Source organism: Oryctolagus cuniculus, chromosome 14 (assembly GCF_051225735.1).
Source record: "Oryctolagus cuniculus isolate XC-2025 breed Fujian yellow rabbit chromosome 14, ASM5122573v1, whole genome shotgun sequence".
NCBI lineage: Eukaryota > Metazoa > Chordata > Mammalia > Lagomorpha > Leporidae > Oryctolagus > Oryctolagus cuniculus.
This window is the reverse complement of record NC_142880.1, coordinates 1,131,060-1,152,020: the sequence shown is the minus strand read 5'-3', so window position 1 is coordinate 1,152,020 and position 20,961 is coordinate 1,131,060. Positions and strand designations below refer to the sequence as shown.

Below are 20,961 nucleotides of genomic sequence, written 5' to 3'. Positions count from 1 at the left end.
ACCCTGTATGTGTCTGTGCATGTGAGGGTGTCACACAGTGTGCACACCCCCTACACACCCTGTGTGTGTCTGTCCATGTGAGGGTGCAACACAGTATACACACCCCATACACTCTATGTCTGTGCATGTGAGGGTGTCACACAGTGCGCACACCCCCTACACACCCTGTGTGTGTCTGTGCATGTGAGGGTGTAACACAGTGTGCACGCCCCATACACACCCTGTGTGTGTGTGTGCATGTGTGGGTGTCACAGGGTGTCCACACCCCCACACACCCTGTTATACGTGAGAACGTGGGTAGATATTCCTAACGGCAGCTGGGCACACAGGACGAGCAGTCTGTCCATGTCGCCTCCCCAGAGGGCGGGGCCCTGTGTGTGCTGCACAGACCCTGGAGCTCGGTGTTTCCATTTCCGAGCCTCAGCGCGGGGACGGCGCCTGCTGTTCTCCCTCAGCCTCTCGTTACCGCACGAGACTGCCTTTGCAGGAAGGGAACGCTGGTCCTGCGTGACCCACACGCACCGTGGAGGGAAGCCAGCCCTGCCTGGACCACAGAGCAGAGAGGACGCGTCCACCATCTCCAGCGTTGGCTTAGAGACACACAGAACGAGGGGAGAACGGCAGGAGCTGTGGCCTTGGGGAACCGCCGGCTGCTGTGCGACAGGCGGCCGAGGGTCTGGGAAGGTGACCCGCGGGGTGCACAGGGCGGCAGCGTCCTCACCGAGAACTGGGCACACAGCCACGCTCCTCCCGAGCGGAGCCGCACGCGGCAGCCGCCCGCCTCACCTGGCCTCCCCGGTCTGCGTCTCCAGCTGGTTCACCCAGGCCTTGTACACCTCCACGGGGCTGGTGTTGATGACCAGGGCCCTGTCCTCGATGATCTCCTGCACCACGGGCGCCAGCAGCTGCCGCAGGGAGCTCTGCCCCCGGGCCCCTCTGTTGAAGCTCACGACCATCTTGATGACCGTGGGGTTTCCCGTGATGATGTCCTGCACCTGGTCCACCTTGGATCTGAAAAACACGCCCGGGCACGTTCACACGACATACGCCCCCTCCAGCAGCCCAGGGCTTCCTGCAGTCCCGTGTGTCCGGGGGATCAGAGCAATCCTCTGCAAGGGTCGACGCTGTGGTGTGGTGGGTAAAGCCACCGCCGGCATCCCATGTGGGCACCGGTTCACGTCCCAGCAGCTCCACTTTGGATCCAGCTCCCTGCTGATGGCTGGGAAAAGCAGCAGAAGTGTTTGGGCCCCTGCCACCCATGTGGGAGACCTGGGAGAAGCTCCTGGCTTTGGTCTGGCCCAGCCTGGGGCTGCTGCAGGTAGCCAGGGAGTGAACCAATGGACAGAAGATCTTTCTCTCTATCAAATAAAACATTTTTTTAGGAGGAAGTGCTTGTATGTGAGCAATTTAAGCATGTAAAAATAAAGACTCTGCTTCCACATCAAGGCTGACCTGAAAATGGCCAAGGTGACAGTGGCACTGTGTGACACCCAGCGAGCCCGGTGCCCCTCCAGCTAACAAAGTTCTAAGGTAACTTGCTGCTGGAACGCGCTGCTTCCACTTCTTCAAACCCCACCCAAATTCTCCCCAAAGTGGCCTCTGGTCCCTCTCCCAGCCCCCTGCCCCCTGGCTCCGCCTCCCTCCCGCCCCTTCCCTGCAGGCTCCGGCAGAGCCTGCCCAGGTCCTGGTCCTTTGCTCGTCCTTCTCAGGTTTAGATTCCGTCTTCTTTGACTTTCTGTACAAGGTACTTCACAAAGCGCATAGAAAATGGGCTGAAGCCACGTCTGGTGAAGCAAGGTCAGAGGCCCAAGCACGTGAGGGGCCTCCGACGACCTTCTCATGAAAAGCCTGGGCCGTAGGACAGTTCTGCATGAAAATCAACAGTTTCAAGTCGATTTTCCATGAGCTGTCTGCAGTGTCCCGGTGAGTGGGGGCGGGCCAGACAGGCCAAGTGCAAGGTCAGACCAAGGCCCAGCTAGCAGCACTGCCCCACGTGACCCACGCTCGCCCCTCGGGCCCCCAGCACAGCGCAGCTCCAACCCCGTTGGTGCAGCCTGGAAGTACCTGGTCCTGCTGCCCGTCTTCACTCACATGTCTACACCTACAGCTGCGACTCACATGTTGACACCTACAGCTGTGACTCACAGTGGTGAAACCCAAACCGTGTTTTCTGCCTCTGACCCTGTCTGTGGCCAGAAACTCCAGGGTGCCCACATGGGTGCTTCACAGCCGCAGAGCCCAGAGACCCTCACGGCTCCCAGCCATGAACAGCACAGCCCTGGCGCCTGCACCGCGGGGCTCCCAAGCTCCCGCCCAGCCCCTCTTCCCAGCTTCCACCCCTCCCCCGGCCCGCCCCAGGGTCTCCCCAACCCCTCCGCCGGCCCGCCCCAGGGTCTCCCCCACCCCTCCGCCGGCCCTCCCCAGGTCTCCCCCACCCCTCCGCCGGCCCGCCCCAGGGTCTCCCCCACCCCTCCGCCGGCCCGCCCCAGGGTCTCCCCCACCCCTCCGCCGGCCTGCCCCAGGGTCTCCCCCACCCCTCCGCTGGCCCTCCCCGGATCTCACCCACCCCTCCGCTGGCCTGCCCCAGGGTCTCCCCCACCCCTCCACCAGCCCCGCCCCGGATCTCACCCACCCCTCCGCCAGCCCACCCCGGGTCTCAACCGCCCCTCCACCAGCCTGCCCCAGGGTCTCCCCCACCCCTCCGCCAGCCTGCCCCAGGGTCTCATCTACCCCTCCGCCGGCCTGCCCAGGGTCTCACCCGCCCCTCCACCGCCCCGCCCCAGGGTCTCCCCCACCCCTCCGCCGGCCCACCCAGGGTCTCCCCCACCCCTCCGCTGGCCCGCCCCAGGTCTCACCCGCCCCGGGTCTCACCCCCAGCCCCCCCCACGTACTTGACCTCCTCCTCAAGTGCGGTCTGGAAGAGCTTCAGCAGCAGGTACTCCTCGCGCTGGTTGGAGGCGTAGTTGTACAGCGTGAACACCACGGTGTCCATGAACCGCGTGGACTTGTTCTGCGGCATCTGGAAGATCAGCTTGGCCAGGTAGGAGGGGTTGGTCTGCGGGGGAGGGAAGCAGAGCCCACAGAGCTCAGGTTAACGAGTCGTCAGCTAAGGCAGTGTGTCCCTCACGTGTCGCTGACAGCCACGGAAGGGCCTGGCACAGTGAGACCTCCAGAGTTCCAGCTGACACCACCACGGTCCTCAGGACGCTACGGAAGCAAGCCGGGCCACGGATGTCTCCCAGCTCCCGGTCACGTTTCAGTGTCACGCCACAGGCATGTCACAGGACATGGGCATGTTGGGAGTATTGTGCCACATGTCACAGGACAGTCATGTTGGAGTATCATGTCAGAGGTGTGTCACAGGACATGGCCATGTTTGAGCTTCATGTCATACATGGTCACATTTAAGCACTGTGTCATAGGACAGTCATGTTGGAGCATCATGTCATACTACATGATCAAGTTTGAGCTTCACATCACAGGGGTGTCACAGGACACAGTCACATTTGAGGGGCTGGCCCCATGGCACAGTAGGTTAATCCTCCATCTGCCACTGGCATCCCAAATGGGTGCCAGTTCTAGTCCCGGCTGCCCCTCTTCCAGCCCAGCTCTCCGCTGTGGCCTGGGAAGGCAGTAGAAGATGGCCCAAGTGCTTGGGCCCCTACACCCGCATGGGACACAGGGAAGAAGCTCCTGGCTCCTGGCTTCAGATCGGTGCAGCTCCAGCTGATGTGGCCACCTGGGGAGTGAACCAACGGATGGAAGACCTTTCTGTCTCTCCCTCTCTCTGTAACTCTACCTCTCAAATAAATAAATAAAATCTTTAAAAAAAATTTTTTAAAAATCTGAGTGTCATGTCATAGGTGTGTCACGAGACAAGGTCACGTTTGAGTGTTGTCACAGGTATGTCACAGGCCACAGTCATGTTTGAATGTGGTGTCATATGTGTCTCCTACAACACAGTCATGTTTGATAATCTCACGTCACAGGACATGGTCACATGTGAGCATCCTGTCACAGGAGTGTCACAGGACACGGTCATGTTTGAGTGTGGTGTCATACGTGTCTCCTACAACACAGCCATGTTTGAGCATCATCTCACAGGCATGTCACAGGACATGGTCACGTGTGAGCATCGTTTCACAGCACACAGTCACGTTTGAGTATCATGTCATGGATGTCACCCTCGACAAACTCAGGCTAACGAGCTTCTCCCCATTGACCTTCTGCAGCCAGGGGTCACCATAAGATACAGAGCAGACAGGCAGGCGTGGACAAGGAACCCAGGCCCACAGGAAGGGCTGACGGATGTGCAGAAGGGGCTGTGCCCTCCCCGGAGCCCAGAAGGCAGAAGGAAAGGTGTGGAGATGCACGGTGGGCGCAACACTCCACACCAGGGAGGCTGCCAGGAGGGGGACCCAGAACAGTGGTACCCAGACGGCCAGGACACAGACTGGCAGAGAATGCGGGAGCCCCGAGGGCTTGTCGGGGGTGGGGGAGGCCACACAGAAGCTGAGCCGCAGGGGGCTGGGATCCCCAGCTCACGCAGTCCCCCACACTGGGCAGTTTGCTCTGACATCCGAAGACCCCCAGACTCTGGGCTGACTGCACGTGCTGGGTGTGTTTCCTGTTCGTGGTGATCGCCTGCACTGCTGTGCTTCTGTGCTGTGGCCCGCGGGGATCGTCTCCCAGCGCCGCCTGGGGATGTGGCTGAGCCACGGAAGGAGGCCACAGGTCACTCCCCTCAGGCGGCCTGAGACTGAACAGAGGCGCAGGCCAGGGACAGCACCCTGGGCAAAGCTTACAGCAGGACCTGCTACTCAGGGAAGAATCCTGCTCAGCTGGAATCGAAGGGACCAGGAATCCCCGGCTGCTGGTTTCTCTGTGATTTCTCCATGGCTCTTGGACGAACGTCACAAAGGAGGACGGACAAGGGGGAAATGCGTGTGACTCTGGGCCCCTTCAGCGGACACGGCCGAGTGGCTGTGCGTGGGCCGTGCGCTGCTGGCATGACTCAGGTGGGATTTTTCTAAGCAGCTGCCTGGCTTTCTCTCCTTTTCCCGAGGGGTCTCCACGTGCAGAGCAGGGCAAACGGTGTGGTGTGAGGCTGGGGACTCACGCCCGACTCCTCTGTACCAGGCATGTGGGAAACGGAGCCCTGAAGGTTTCATGAACCCAAAACTGGTCAGCGTGGGGCCGGCGCTGTGGCGCAGCGGGTAAAGCTGTGAATCCACCGCCTGCTACACCGGCATCCCATATGGGCGCCAGCTCCTATCCCAAGCGCTCCACTTCCGATCCGACACCCTGCTAAAGGCCTGGGAAGGGCAGCAGAGGATGGCCCAGTGCGAGACCCAGAGGAAGCTCCTGGCTCCAGCCCCGGCTGTTGCGGCCATTTGACGAGTGAACCAGCAGATGGAAGATCCATCTCTTTCTCTCTGTCTCTCCCTCTCTCTGTAATTCTGCCTATCAAATAAGTAAATCTTACACAAAGGAAAAAGTTTGGTGTCTAAGTTTCCACCTTATGGCTGACAGCCGATCTGAATCAAGCCCCAGGAGACCTTGCTTCCTGAAAGGCTCCAGGCAATTCTAGGGACTCACACGCTGCTGTCTGTGCCACCCCTGTAGCACCCACATGCTGGAGGAGCCTGGCCCTTCTGTGGTTCCCACAAGCAGGAGGAGCCTGGCCCTCCGTGGTTCCCACACCTGTGTGAGGGGCCTGGTCCCCTCCGTGGTTCCCACACCTGTGTGAGGGGCCTGGCCCCCTCGTGGTTCCCACACCTGTGTGAGGAGCCTGGCCCCTCCGTGGTTCCCACACCTGTGTGAGGGGCCTGCTCCCCTCCGTGGTTCCCACACCTGTGTGAGGGGCCTGCTCCCCTCCGTGGTTCCCACACCCGTGTGAGGGGCCTGGTCCCCTCCGTGGTTCCCACACCTGTGTGAGGAGCCTGGCCCCCTCCGTGGTTCCCACACCTGTGTGAGGGGCCTGGTCCCCTCCGTGGTTCCCACACCCGTGTGAGGAGCCTGGCCCCCTCGTGGTTCCCACACCTGTGTGAGGGGCCTGGTCCCCTCCGTGGTTCCCACACCCGTGTGAGGAGCCTGGCCCCTCGTGGTTCCCACAAGTCCTCCAGCCAACACGTGGCACCTCCAGGCCTTGGAGGAGTCACCAGAGAAGCAGCCCACTCTCGGGGGGACGCTTCCTGCCCAGGAGGGGCTGTGCACACGACGACCCAGCCTTCTAGACGGACTACGGAGCCAGCAGGGTGCAGGGGTGACTCAACATGAACAGAGGAGTAAGTGCCCATGCAGTCCATGTCCAGACAGGGCCACGTACAGCCACGGCACTCACCACACTCAGAGGCAACGGAAGCACACACCCCGCCTGACCGCGGCCCGCTCGCTCTCCCGTGCAGGGTGGCGGGGGCAGCCCTGCACGGTCGCTGCTGGAGTCACACTGTGGCTGCACACGGCAGAGCACACGAAGAGTAGTCGGAGGCCAAGCCCCTGGCTCCCCACTGCCGGCCGTGCCCCGGTTTTCCCTCTGAGATATGCGGTTCCCACAGTGCTGGGGTTCCTTACAGCAGCACGTGGCGCTCGGCGGGCCCGTGGAACACAGGCACCAGGGCCGGCGGGGCGCTCACCTGTAGCAGGTAGAACAGCTGCTGGTAGGCCTCCAGGGTCTTCCTCCTCTCCTTACTCAGGCTCTTGATGCCCTGGTTGTCGACGCTATTCTGCACCTCCGTCTCTCCCCCCTTCTTCTTGTTCAGCTTGGTTCTGTGCGAAATGACGTCCTGCAAGAGACGTTAGGAAGTGGTATGGAACGGGCGCCCCACCTCCTCCAATCTCTCACGAGGAAACAAAGAACGTTACGAAGTACAGAAATGTTTCGGGCGAGTCTGTGCCTCTGAGAGGACCTTCGCCAGAGCTCTGCTCCTTTGCTCTGAGACGTGACGCAGCGCAAGTCATCGATGGGGAGAACGGTCAGCAGACGGCGCCGGGACAACTGGACGGCCGCGTTCCCCAGAAAGCCAGACCCCACCTCACACCGCAGACAAAACTCGCCCCAAAGAGATCACAGAACTGAACGGAAGAGCAAGAGCCGTGACGCGAGGGCGAGAAGACCTGGGATGAACACGGCGCTCTCAGCTGTGACACCACAGCACCAAGGACAAGGACAAACTACACAAGCTGGACTTCGTCAGGGCCAAAACCCGTGGTGATGTGACAGACACAGAACTCCCAGGGCAGGAGAAGACACTCACAGATCCCACCCTGCACAGAGGGCTCATGTCCAGGATACGTAAAGAACCCTTACAACTGAAAAGCAAAAACAAATCACGGGGCTGGCGCTGTGTGGGTAAAGCTGCCACCTGCAGTGCCGGCGTCCCATGTGGGCACCAGTTCAAGTCCCAGCTGCTCCTCTTCCGATCCAGCTCTCTGCTGTGGCCTGGGAAAGCAGTAGAGAATGACCCACATGGGAAACCAGGATGAAGCTCCTGTATCCTGGCTTCTGATCGGCGCAGCTCCAGCCGTTATGGCCAACTGGAGAGTGGACTGGTGGATGGAAGATCTCTCTCTCCCTCTCTCTCTCTCTCTATTTTTAATTTTTTTATTTTTATTTATTTATTTATTTTTTTGAAAGGCAGAGTGGACAGTGAGAGAGAGAGACAGAGAAAAAGGTCTTCCTTTTTGTTGTTGGTTCACCCTCCAATGGCCGCCGCGGCCAGCACGCTGCGGCCGGCGCACCACGCTGATCCGATGTCAGGAGCCAGGAGCCAGGTACTTCTCCTGGTCTCCCATGGGGTGCAGGGCCCAAGCACCTGGCCATCCTCCACTGCACTCCCGGGCCACAGCAGAGAGCTGGCCTGGAAGAGGGGCAACCGGGACAGAATCTGGCGCCCCGACCGGGACTAGAACCCGGTGTGCCGGCGCTGCAAGGCAGGGGATTAGCCTAGTGAGCCGCGGCGCTGGCCTCTCTCCCTCTCTGTTTCCCCCTTTGTCTCTCTGTGACTCTGCCTTTCAAATAAACAAACCTTTAAAAAAAATCACCCAGCAGAAAAGAATGGGCCAAGGCTGTGAACAGTCACTTTGCCAAAGCACAAATGCAAATGACTGAGGAGAGAGGAAGAGGCTTCCTGGTGAGCACTGGGCCTGCACGTCCCAAGCGTGGGCAGACACACGTCACACCAGCTCCGAGAACAACACAGACACAGCATGGGCCAGACACGCAGGGATCCGAAGCTCCACGCCTCGCGGGCGGTGTGACGTGTGGCCGTGCGCAGAGGTGAGATGGAGCTGCCACACACAACCTGCAACCTCACTCCTAGGTACACAGCCGCAGGAAAAGACCACACAAGCCTGGGCTGGCGTGTTCACAGCAGTGTCACTCACAGCAGCTCCGTTGCCCAGTGGAGGAACAAAGTGTGGCCTGTCCGTGCCGCACAACCTCAGGGGACAAAGCGCTGGCTCGCGCCACAGGCAGATGAGCCTGCAACCGCCACGGCGTGAGAGGCCCGTCGGCACGGCACCCACTGTGAGACCGCATTCAGCCGGCTCTAGCACAGGCAACCCTTGACGGCTGTCATGGCTACGGCGGGGAGGAAAGACTCGCTGTTAACAATTCGAAGGCCTTTCTTACTCTGGATTGAAATGCAGCTCACACGCCAGCAAGTGCGAGTCGGTGGTGTCTGCCGGACACACGGGCTGTGCACCCGACCCACGCACTCACCCGGGACGTTTTCTCTGGCATCTCTCCGGGCTGATGGAACATTCTGGAATTTGGGAGACAGGATGGCAGCACCACCACTCAGCCGTGGACTTGGGATGCGGGAGGGTGGGCACGGTGGGCCTTGTGGGAGAGAGAGTGTCTCGCTGTGCTCAGGCCCTGCCCTCGGCATCCCTGGCCCCGCCCTGGACCAAAGACCAGGGGGCAGCTGCTTGTTCTGCCTGCCCCTCTGAGGCCCCTGGCAGGAGGGCCATCGTCACTCAGCTCACCTCCCAGGCGTCCGGAGCTGGGGTCAGCGCCCCAGGGGGCTATGAACCCACCCAGCTTTGGTGACAGTGCTGCACGTGGTCACTCCCGGGATCTCCAGGGCTGGGATGCTATCTCTCGCCTTGAGCTCACCCGCCCCGAGACCCAGACGCCTGTAGGGAACGGGGACTCAACGGGCAGGTCCGTGGTATTTAAAGCAGCATAAAGTACATTCAACACAGAGAAAGGGGGTGCAGCTGCCGCCCAGGGAGCTCAGGGGAGGTCTGGGAAGGCGGCTGTCAGCAGCCCCGAGACCACTAGAGCCAGCCTGGCTCCCAGGGCCGATAACCCCGGCTCCTCAGATACCGGGCGCCAGGGAAACCAGCTCCCTCAAACGCATGACCCCGATCTCACATCCACAGTGAAAACATCTCAGCCACCAGGTGGGTCCTTCAACAAGTTCAGGGGACGCGCGCTCTGCAATACTGGGCTTCGACTTTAGAACATTTTCCATCAGAACAAAATCATCTCTGGCGCCTGTCCTATAGGGCGGTACGGCAGCAAGCTCCGGGGTGAGCTGAATGCCTGTGCCTGGAGAGGGAGTGATGTGGCGCAGGTGAGCCGGAGGCGGAGCCCAGGAGGGGGCTGACCCTGGGAGTCCAGCAGCGGCCTGTGTGGGTGGGGAATCCTGACTGAGGCATGCACGCTGCGGCGTGACTGGCGGCTGGCTCTGGGGGGCGTGAGGGCACGGGGTGGCGCTGCTTCTGTGTCAGATGGAGCTCAGCGCTAACCCACGGGCTTGGGGAGGGCCGTGAGGTCACGAGGGGGCTGGCGCTGCCTGCAGAAGCTGGGCCACGCCCCTTCTACTTCACAAGTTTCGTTGTCAAAGACAGCCCCCCCCATCCCCACTCCAGCCAAGGTTCCTCCCCCTGTCCGCAGGGCTCTAGGGAAGGCCCCCGTGTTTTCTTTAAGACCCACTTCCTGGGGCAGGCACTGTGGTGGGGCAGCCTGTATCAGAGCGACGCCTTGGGGCCTGCTCATCAGCTTCTGAGGCAGCTCCCTGCTGATGGCCTGGGAAGCCAGGAGAAGGTGGCTCAAGTGCTCGGGCCCCTGCACCCACATGGGAGACCTGGGCAAAGTTCCAGGCTCTTGGCTTCAACCTGGAACAGCCCTGCTTGTTGTAAGCATTTGGGAAGTGAACCAGCAGACGGAAGATCTCTCTGTCTCTCTGCCTTTTGAATAAATAATTTCTTTTAAAAGTCATCTATTTATTTGAAAGGCAGTCTCTCTCATACACACACATACACCACAGACAGACAGGCCCAGGTCGAAGCCAGGAGCCAGGAGCTCCATCCAGGTCTCCCAGGTGGTGGCAGGGGACCAAGCACCGGGGTCACCACGTGCTGCCTCCCGGGCACGTTAGCAGGAGGCTGTGCTGGGAGCGTGGAGGAGCTTCCGCTCCGACGTGGGACGCAGGCACCCGAGCAGCAGCTGAACACACGGCGCAACGCCAGCCCCGGGCTGTGCTGCTCTCCCCATCCAGCTCCAAACGCGACTGCAGTGATGGGACTGCAGACGCCACGCTTACTCTTCAGTGGCTTAACTCCCAGCAAGTGCTGGCCACGTTCTCGGGTCTGAGAACACAACTGAAATCTAGCTTGACTTCACGGCGCTGTCAGTTTGTGTGACACACGCCCTGGAAACCAAACCAAAGCTCCAGCCTGATGCGGACAGGGGAGCCCGGCTGACAGCGTTTCCGCGGGGTCCTCCGCTGTTCACCTGCTCACACCAGCCCCGCACTTCCGAGGGGAGCCGTGTGCCGTGTGCAAGGGCCGTCTCCGGAGACCCCTGGAACACATGGGGTTCAACAGCTCTCGCTCTTTCAGATAAATAAGGAAAAATATTTTAAAATCTAGGGGCGGCCGGCGCCGCGGCTCACTAGGCTAATCCTCCACTTTGTGGCGCCGGCACACCGGGTTCTAGTCCGGTCGGGGCGCCGGATTCTGTCCCAGTTGCCCCTCTTCCAGGCCAGCTCTCTGCTGTGGCCAGGGAGTGCAGTGGAGGATGGCCCAAGTGCTTGGGCCCTGCACCCCATGGGAGACCAGGAGAAGCACCTGGCTCCTGGCTTCGGATCAGCGCAGTGCGCCGGCCGCGGCGGCCATTGGAGGGTGAACCAACGGCAAAAGGAAGACCTTTCTCTCTGTCTCTCTCTCTCTCACTGTCCACTCTGCCTGTCCAAAAAAAAAAAAATCGAGGGGGAACGGGCAGTGGCTAAGATGTCACTCAGGACACCCCCATTCTGTGTCTAAGACCAGGAGCTCAAGTCCTGGTTCCGCGTCCAACGCCACCTTCCTGCCAACGCACCGCCTGGAGGCAGAAGGCGACGGCTCGAGGACCTGCGGCCCTGCCCCACGTGGGAGACCTGGATGGAGTTCCTGGCTCCCGGCTCTGACCTGGCTCAGCTCTGGCCGCAGGTCTGTCTCTGCTTCTCCTCTGTTGTTTTTCAAATAATAAAAAGTTAAGCAATAAAAACGTAAACAAACATGATTTTCCTTCTGAAAGCAAAGTCCCGCGGTTTTCCTGGACAAAATGAACAGAGTTCACCGCGCAGCACCCAAGCCATGGCCTCGCACTACGCGCCTCCGTCTTCCCTCGCTCCCGCGGCGCTGGAGGGGTGTGCAGGGCAGAGTGGGGCCCTCGCCTGCCCTGGCGACGGTGCCTCCCCTGTGCTCATCTCTGGAAGGTCCACGGCCCTCGTGACCTGTCGGTTTTCTCAACAGTGCTGCGATGTGCTGGGGAGGGGCAGGGCTGGGGAGAGGCCTCACCCCAGAAACCCCTCCTGGGTCACAAGGACCCTGCCCGGGCTGTGTACGGAGCTCCGGCCCCGACAGCCTCACACGGAGAGTGAACGGCAGCAGCACGCACTCAAGCCGGGGACGGGGCAGGGCTGCTCTGCAGGGCCCGGGAGAGGGTCTCCGCGGTGGTAGGGCCTCTGGGCTCTGAGTGGGGGGGATGGCAGGTGCAGCACAGTCCTGAGTGCGTAGCTGCCCCCGTCAGTCAAAGGCCTGGGTCTCCTAGTGAAGCACACAGGTGAGCAGGTCTGATTTTCTGCGACTGCAGTTTCTGAACGTGACAGGAGCCTTAAAAAGTGTTAGAGAGGTGGGGGGCACGGAGTTTGCCGGCCTAGGAACACTACTGGCCACCAGCAGGCATGGCCTCGGGGCAGCGCCCCCTGTGCTGCAGGAGCCCCGCCCCCGCCCCCGCCCCCGCCCCGCTGACCTCCAGTGTGATCCTGTTCTTCACCAGGAGGCCGATCTTGATGTCCATCAGGTTGAGGTCCTTCTCCAGCTGCTGGTTGGCCCTGATCTTGGTCACCACCTCCTCCCGCAGCCGTGCCACCTCCAGCTCCTCCTGGAAGTCCAGGTCACTCTGGTCCAGCAGGTGGACGAACTTGCGGATGACCGTCAACGGTGGGTTCTCGGAGCCCACTGCAGGGGAGGAAGGGCGAGCGTGAGCGAGAGCGCGGAAGGACTCGCGCAGGGAAGAAAGACCCGGAGCCATCAGTGTCGGGGCTCCGGGCACACACGGCCACGGACGCGTCTGCTCGGAGGAGGGCTCGTCCAGCCCGGCTCACAATGTGGGCAGGAAACAGATCGTGCGAACAAAGGCATCACCCGAGAGGGGCCATGCCACCCCCGACGCACGCCCCGGGCAGACAGAGCATGTGCCCCGCTTTCGGGGGCCTGCGACAGAAGGCGGTGGCTTGAGACCCGCTGGGGCCTGGCCTGGGCCAGGTGGGGCGCACCAAGCCTTTGGAGCGCGAAACAGAAGGTGACTTCTCCCAGCCCCAGGGACCTCGGGCAGGAGGCGGGCCCGGCGAGAGCTGGGTTAGAAAGGGTGTGAGGCGGCAGCCCCGGCGGCCAGCGTGCCCACGCTCTGCCTGGCAGTGACGGGCGCTCAGACACTGTGATGTGAACACGGGCCTGGGCCATGCAGGGGTGGGGGGGTGGTCTCGTGACTCGTGAAAGGTTTCCCCTCGCACCTGCACCCCGTGCTTCAGTCCCTAGCACTCTGACTCCTGAAGACGTCTTTTTCAGACACGCTTAGTGAGGCCAACCCAGGACGGCTGCACCCCAGGTCGGAGTGCCTGGTCTGAACCCCAGCACCTCTGGGTGGCTCACGTGCCTGGGTCCCTGCCACTCGCATGTGAGACCTGGGTGGAGTTCCCAGCTCCTGCCTTTGGCCTGGGCTCGCCCTGGCTGTTGTGGGCATTTGGGGAGTGAGTCAGTACATGGAAGATCTCAGTCTCTCCCTCTCTCTCCATTTTGCAAATAATGTGAAAGCAAAAAAAATGAACATTTAAAAAACTTTAAAGACAGAATAAACATGTGGACCCTCTGGGATAAATGCTCGGACCGAGCGACACGAAGGTGACTGGGAGACCCTGCAGGCCTGGCGACCTCCAAGGCTGTCTCTATTCTGTCCCAGGAGCCCTGGGGAGCCGTGACGCCAGGCACAGGAAGGGTTAGTCTGTAACTGTCGTAGGCAGGCATCCAGGATAAAATGGATCAGATCTGTGAGCTGGAAGACCACACCTTCACCACGCCCCCTGTGTGATCTCATCCCCCACCTGACCCCACCTGTGTGCCCACCTGCCAATCAGGCTAGTTAACAACGACCCTTTGGAAGTGGATAAAAGGCCTGAAGCAAGGTGGGCCCAGCCCTTCTTCCTCCCTGCCCTTGGTCCCCTTGCTGCCCCACACCTTCGGGGCGCATGGCCTTCCAGCCACCCGCCCCATGCTTCCCGGCCTGCACGCTCCTCCACAGGGCTGGCTCCTGGTGCGCGGTATGAATCCAGATCTCCCTCTCTCTCTTAGAGCCCTCACTCTCCTATGCATTTCTCTCACTAAATAAAAAGCTCAAAACTTAGCACATTGCCTGCTTTATTTGTGCCAGTATTCAGAATTCTCTGAATTCATGGCAAGAGCCCACAGCGGCTTCATGTGGGAATATTAACAGGCAAACCGGTGACGGAACGGCTCACAAGCCCAGCCCAGCCCCCACACCCAGCGCCCTCGCTCTCTGGCCACCTCTGAGGGTCTCTGCTGGGGAAGCTGCCGGGCTGAGAGGGTGCAGCCCCCACCGCCCAGGGAAAGAGGCTGAGGGCTTCACCCTTGCAGTCCCACCAACACATCTTATCCTCCAAGTCGGGGGGGACTCACAAGCCTGCTGACAAGTTACCCAACTTGGTTTATCTCTGGGCAACCCTGCTGGATTCCTGCCTCCCACTGGGATGCAACAGAGACAGCGCACTTGGCCCACTGCCCACAGGGAGCCTGCTGCCTGTCACTACACACCACCTGGCACCAGGCAGAAACCAGGGTGGTGGGGATCACGCTGCCAGCACCGGTAGGCGGCCTCTGAGACGCTCTGAGGGGGGCTGGCCGGGGCTGGCTCCTGGGGCGTCCCGGCTGCAGCACAGCTCCGACTCACCTAGCGTCTTGTAGTCACCCCGGGCTCGGCTGGCTCTCAACAGTGACTGTATCTTGACAATTTCATTGTTCTGCAAAAGATGGAGATGGGCCGTGACCTCCCAGCGTGCCCTGTCTGCTCCAGCGTCCAGAGCTCAGGACACTCGGGAGCCGATGCTGCGAGATCTGAACCTCGCGTAGTCCACGCGGGTCTCTCTCTCAGAAGCAGGGGTCAGGTACATTAGCTCAAGGCACAAACGGGACCGCAGGGGCACTGCCTGAGCAAACCGATCTAAAAAGGGAAGCGAATCTGCGCAGAACTTGGTCCCATCGCTCTCGTTGCTTTTCCCTTCCTTACATTCCTGAGAAGCATCCTCCCGGGCTCCTCCCAGGCCGTCAGTTATCGGCGAGCCGAGCCGCACAGGCCGCGTGGGAGCGCGCTCAGGCTTCCGCGGCAGCTTCCAACATAGCCGCTGAGCAGAGAAAGCAAACGTCCAAACACGACCGCACGGAGGCCTTGGAGCTGCTCTCTCCCAAGTGCGCACGGCCAGCATTTAGTAAGATCCTTCCAGGTTTGCTGTGTGGGCGGTGGCTGGAGCAGCTGCTCAACCCCGGCCCCCCACACTGGAGTGTCGGCTCCGGTCCCAGCTGCTCCACTCCTGACCCAGCGCCCTGCTAACGCGCCTGGGGAGGCAGTGGACGACGGCCCAGGTGCTTGGCTCCCTGCCACCCCCATGGGAGACCCGCAGGACTTCCAGGCTCCCGGCTTTGGCCTGGTCCAGCCCTGGCCGTTGCAGCCATTTGGAGAGTGAACCAGCGGATGGAAGACCGCTCCCCTTTCCCTCTGTGTCTCTCCTCTCTGTAACTCTGTCTTTCAACTATGTCAGCCCAGCATTTGTGAAAAACAAAACCAAACAAAAAGACAACATCCCACGCCAACACCGAGCACAGCGCTCACTCGGCCGTCCGCACGCGCCGTGGCTTACGTGATCTCTGAAATACTGCAGCCGGGAGAGGTACCTCTTCCTCGCCGCCGCCATCCGGAACCAGGACTGAATCTGAAACACCAAGCGGCCGTTACTGACGTCTTCTGTGGTCTTTCCAGAGACGAGGACGAGTGAGAGAAAGCAGCCCCCCGCCGAGGGGCGAGCAGGAGCTCCTGCCCCTCTCGGCTCCGGCTGTCACACCACGTGGAGTGAAGAGCCGGCCCGGCAGGAAAGCAGGGTGGGGTGGGAGGGGTGAGGCGGTGAGGGCCCTTCAGATCATGTCGCTTCCATCCCGGCTCGTGAAAGCCGGGGCACTGTGCTGAGGCTGTGTGGGTGAGGGCGTGACGTGCAGGCCTGGTTCCTCCGGTCACCCTGGTGATGCACAGCACCGCTAGGTCTGCCCGGGAGAACGTCCCACTGGCTGAGTGTGGCCAGTGCTCTTCTGAGGGGAGGGGCCGCCCCGGTGGCCACAGGACACCACATCCACACGCAGCAAGCGTGCGATGGAGGGGACCCCGTCCTGTCCCCTTGGCAGTCAGAGCAAAAAGCCCTGAGGCCAGTTCCTCCCAGGCTGGGGTTCTGCACTCCTGGGCCTTCTTGTCTACCCCCAAGCTGCCCGTCTGGGAGCCATGCTGGGTGACTCTAGAACGTTCAGGCACAGGTCCTGGGACATCGGCTGTGCCCCTGGGGCCGCTGGTTTTGTACCTGCCTTGCATCCCAGGCATTACTGGCGAATGGGTTCCCTCCAGGGCCGAGTAATACATCGCCCTTGGTGGGCCAGCTACAAAGCACAGTCCCACAAGGTGCTCACAGCCAAACACGACTGAGCCGGGCGGGCGGCCTGGGGGCTCACAGACCCCTCCCCCAGCCCTGTCCTGGCATCAACACGGCACGAGGGGAGGCCTAGCGGAGCCCGTCTGTGAGGGCGGAGCCATTTACCTTCACGATTTCACCAACGCTACGGGCGAATGTCTGTCGCCTCTGCGTGTACGCCTGGCGCTGCTTCTGTCCCTTCCAGAAGGCCTGGGAGAGAGGGGTCACACAGTCACCGAGAGCACTGGAGCCCGGCCAGCGGCAGGCCCTCTCCTCCGGGCAGACGCCCAGCACGGGCGGAAGCTCCCGGGGAGGCTCGTCCGCGCCCAGGGACAGGGCGGGGCGGCCAGCTCAGGGCACCCCTCCCCGAGGCCCTGCCGAGCAGCAGCGGTGCAAACCCGGACTCTCTCTGAAGCACGCGCGGCGGTGACTGGGGCAGCAGCCCTGGCTGCCGGGGCCCAGTGAGGGCAGCCTGCGAGGACAGAGCTCCACGGACTGTGACCTCAGCCCCCGAGGACACGAGGGCCAGGACAGCCGCTTCCGGTCTCGCGCATTTCCTCAGACTTCAGCGATGCTTCAGCAGAGAGAACTTCCACGGGACACACACAGACTGGACACGGTCAGTGTCCGTAGGAGGAGCAACCCCCGAGTGTCCCGGTTCATCCCAGTCTCTGTAAGGGACCCCACCCACTGCGAAGAGCAGGTTCCACGCCGCGAACAGACACGGCAACTGGGCTCTATTCGTGCATTAACCGTCAGGTCTGCTCCGGTCAAGCGACCCCACCCATGCTTTTCAAAATGTCCACAGAACTCTTAGTTCAAACACAACAGACGTGCGGGGCAAGAGCCACAGCAAGCAGTGAGGACGGAGCCAAACCAAGCTCCAGGCTCCGTGTTCGGCCCCCACCCCAGAAATGACAGACGCGCCGTTCAGAACGCTCATGCAGGGGAACACGCAAAGCCACGGGCTGAGTTCTGCTGCCCTTCGCCTCGCTTCCCCCACGGCCACGTCAGCCACGCTCAGCACCGCCCACAAAGCCCAGGAAACCACCAGGCGGAGACACAGACGGCGGGATCCCAGGAGAGAGGGCGCCGGGAGTGGCGGGAAGAGGGACCCAGAGAGGAAACCTCGCTGACTGGGGGGTTATCTGGGGAGAGTGTGGGGCTCTAAACTCAGGGCTGCCTCGGGCAGCAGCCAGTAACACAGAGCAACTGCCAGCGCAGCCGCCCGTCAGGCAGGGACGAGAAGCGCGGACACGGGGGTGTGAGAGAACAGAGGAAGACAGACCTCTGGGGGATTCAGCGAACTCAGAGTGAATGGCGCCTTCCACCTGTGGGGACGGGTGGTGTCCCGTGTTCCAGCTGAGGGGAACACAAGCACCTACGTAGAAAAGCCAGGCTTTATAAAGACCTGTCACCACACAGTCCGTAAAGTGGAAACACGCGTGTGGTACGGCTCCCGCACACAGAGAGGACAGCTCAGCCTACGGAGCACACTCAGCAGGTGACGTCATCACACACCAGGCAGAGGTGACACCGTCACACTCAGAGCATGGGTGACGTCATTACACTCAGAGCAGGGGTGACATTATCCACTCACAGCAGGGGTGATGTCATCACACAGCAGGGTGACATAATCACTCACAGCAGGGGTGATGTCATCACACACAGCAGGGTGACACAATCACTCAGAGCAGGGGTGATGTTATCCACTCAGAACAGAGATGAGGTTACCACTCACAGCAGGGGTGATGTCATCACACACAGCAGGGATGAGGTTACCACTCACAGCAGGGGTGATGTCATCACACACAGCAGGGTGACACAATCACTCAGAGCAGGGGTGATGTTATCCACTCAGAGCAGAGATGAGGTTACCACTCACAGCAGGGGTGATGTCATCACACACAGCAGGGATGAGGTTACCACTCACAGCAGGGGTGATGTCATCACACACAGCAGGGTGACGCAATCACTCAGAGCATGGGTGATGTCATCCACTCATCCACTCACAGCAGGGGTGACATTATCCACTCACAGCAGGGGTGATGTCATCACACACAGCAGGGTGACACAATCACTCAGAGCAGGGGTGATGTTATCCACTCAGAGCAGAGAAGAGGTTACCACTCACAGCAGGGGTGATGGCATCCACACACAGCAGGTATGAGGTCATCACACAGGAGTGACATCATCATGCTCACAGCAGGGGTGACATCATCCACACACACCAGAGATGACGTCACACAGCAGTGTCCACACTCACACCTGACGTGTCCCACTGTGGACCAGGGAAGTGTTTTGTGCCAGGAAGAACAGGAAGGTCTCCAAGTTACATCTGCGAGGAAACAGCAGGTGTGTCTCAACACAGGGATTGTGATACTGGGGCAGGAACTCAAAATATTGCCAATTTTGCACACCAACAGCCAATTCTGCACGCCGGGACCAGCCCCCAGAGTGCAGTGTGCACAGAGGGGAGTACCAGCCCCAGAGTGCAGTGTGCACAGAGGGGAGTACCAGCCCCAGAGTGCAGTGTGCACAGAGGGGAGTACCAGCCCCAGAGTGCGGTGTGCACAGAGAGGAGTACCAGCCCCAGAGTGCAGTGTGCTCAGAGGGGAGTACCAGTCCCAGAGTGCAGTGTGCTCAGAGGGGAGTACCAGTCCCAGAGTGCGGTGTGCACAGAGGGGAGTACCAGCCCCAGAGTGCAGTGTGCACAGAGGGGAGTACCAGCCCCAGAGTGCAGTGTGCACAGAGAGGAGTACCAGCCCCAGAGTGCAGTGCTCACAGAGAGGAGTACCAGCCCCCTAGAGTGCATGTGCACAGAGAGGAGTACCAGCCCCAGAGTGCAGTGTGCACAGAGGGGAGTACCAGTCCCAGAGTGCAGTGTGCACAGAGGGGAGTACCAGCCCCAGAGTGCAGTGTGCACAGAGAGGAGTACCAGCCCCAGAGTGCAGTGTGCACAGAGAGGAGTACCAGCCCCAGAGTGCAGTGTGCACAGAGGGGAGTACCAGCCCCAGAGTGCAGTGTGCACAGAGGGGAGTACCAGCCCCAGAGTGCAGTGTGCTCAGAGGGGAGTACCAGCCCCAGAGTGCAGTGTGCTCAGAGGGGAGTACCAGTCCCAGAGTGCGGTGTGCACAGAGGGGAGTACCAGCCCCAGAGTGCAGTGTGCACAGAGAGGAGTACCAGCCCCAGAGTGCAGTGTGCTCAGAGGGGAGTACCAGCCCCAGAGTGCAGTGTGCTCAGAGGGGAGTACCAGCCCCAGAGTGCAGTGTGCACAGAGGGGAGTACCAGCCCCAGAGTGCAGTGTGCACAGAGGGGAGTACCAGCCCCAGAGTGCAGTGTGCACAGAGGGGAGTACCAGCCCCAGAGTGCAGTGTGCTCAGAGGGGAGTACCAGCCCCAGAGTGCGGTGTGCTCAGAGGGGAGTACCAGTCCCAGAGTGCGGTGTGCACAGAGGGGAGTACCAGCCCCAGAGTGCAGTGTGCACAGAGAGGAGTACCAGCCCCAGAGTGCAGTGTGCACAGAGAGGAGTACCAGCCCCTAGAGTGCAGTGTGCACACAGGGGAGTACCAGCCCCAGAGTGCAGTGTGCTCAGAGGGGAGTACCAGCCCCAGAGTGCAGTGTGCACAGAGGGGAGTACCAGCCCCAGAGTGCAGTGTGCACAGAGGGGAGTACCAGCCCCAGAGTGCAGTGTGCTCAGAGGGGAGTACCAGCCCCAGAGTGCAGTGTGCTCAGAGGGGAGTACCAGCCCCAGAGTGCAGTGTGCTCAGAGGGGAGTACCAGTCCCAGAGTGCGGTGTGCACAGAGGGGAGTACCAGCCCCAGAGTGCAGTGTGCACAGAGAGGAGTACCAGCCCCAGAGTGCAGTGTGCACAGAGGGGAGTACCAGCCCCAGAGTGCAGTGTGCACAGAGGGGAGTACCAGCCCCAGAGTGCAGTGTGCACAGAGAGGAGTACCAGCCCCAGAGTGCAGTGTGCACAGAGGGGAGTACCAGCCCCAGAGTGCAGTGTGCACACAGGGGAGTACCAGCCCCAGAGTGCAGTGTGCTCAGAGGGGAGTACCAGCCCCAGAGTGCAGTGTGCACAGAGAGGAGTACCAGCCCCAGAGTGCAGTGTGCACAGAGGGGAGTATGAGGACGTGTCCACGCACCCATCCCTACTTCCCCGAGTCCCTCTCCATGGGGCACCATGAGCTCTCCATGGCCCTCTGGGACGTGTAGGGCAAGGGCACGCACACAGTGGCAGTGCACACGAGGACACAGAGACAGGTGTGCCTGTGACTGCTTCCTGCCCTGTGTTTGTGGCAGAGCAGGGCAGGCGCTCTTCTCTGAATCACACACAACATCAGCACACAGCCTTATGAGCACGGATCAGAGGTGTCACGTGTGATGGTCTCCCTACTCATGACACCGCACAGCCTTTCCGAGCACAGATCAGAGGTGTCACGTGTGTGATGGTCTCCCTACTCATGACACCACACAGCCTTCCCGAGGACAGATCAGTATGTCACGTGTGTGACGACCTCCCTACCCGTCATGGCCACACAGCCTTCCCGAGCACGGATCAGCAGGTCACGTGTGACGACCTCCCAACTCGGGACACCGCACATCTACAGATGTCCCATGTGTGACGTCTTCCCTACCAGTCATGGACGCACAACCTTCGTGAGCACAGATCTGCCACAGCTGCCACTTCTCTGCTGACAGACACGAAGCGGCCTCTTTTCTCG

At 60.9% G+C, this 20,961-nt stretch overlaps 1 protein-coding gene across 1 annotated transcript in view; it reads right to left on the bottom strand.

Moving 5' to 3' along the window:
- The window catches only part of IQGAP2 (IQ motif containing GTPase activating protein 2), a 187,791-nt gene that overhangs the window by 32,835 nt on the left and 133,995 nt on the right, over window positions 1-20,961 (bottom strand). Inside the window, 7 exon segments of the mRNA NM_001082161.1 lie at window positions 787-1,011; window positions 2,892-3,055; window positions 6,636-6,785; window positions 12,245-12,453; window positions 14,459-14,528; window positions 15,423-15,494; window positions 16,362-16,445. Coding sequence (NP_001075630.1) covers window positions 787-1,011; window positions 2,892-3,055; window positions 6,636-6,785; window positions 12,245-12,453; window positions 14,459-14,528; window positions 15,423-15,494; window positions 16,362-16,445 — 974 coding nt within the window.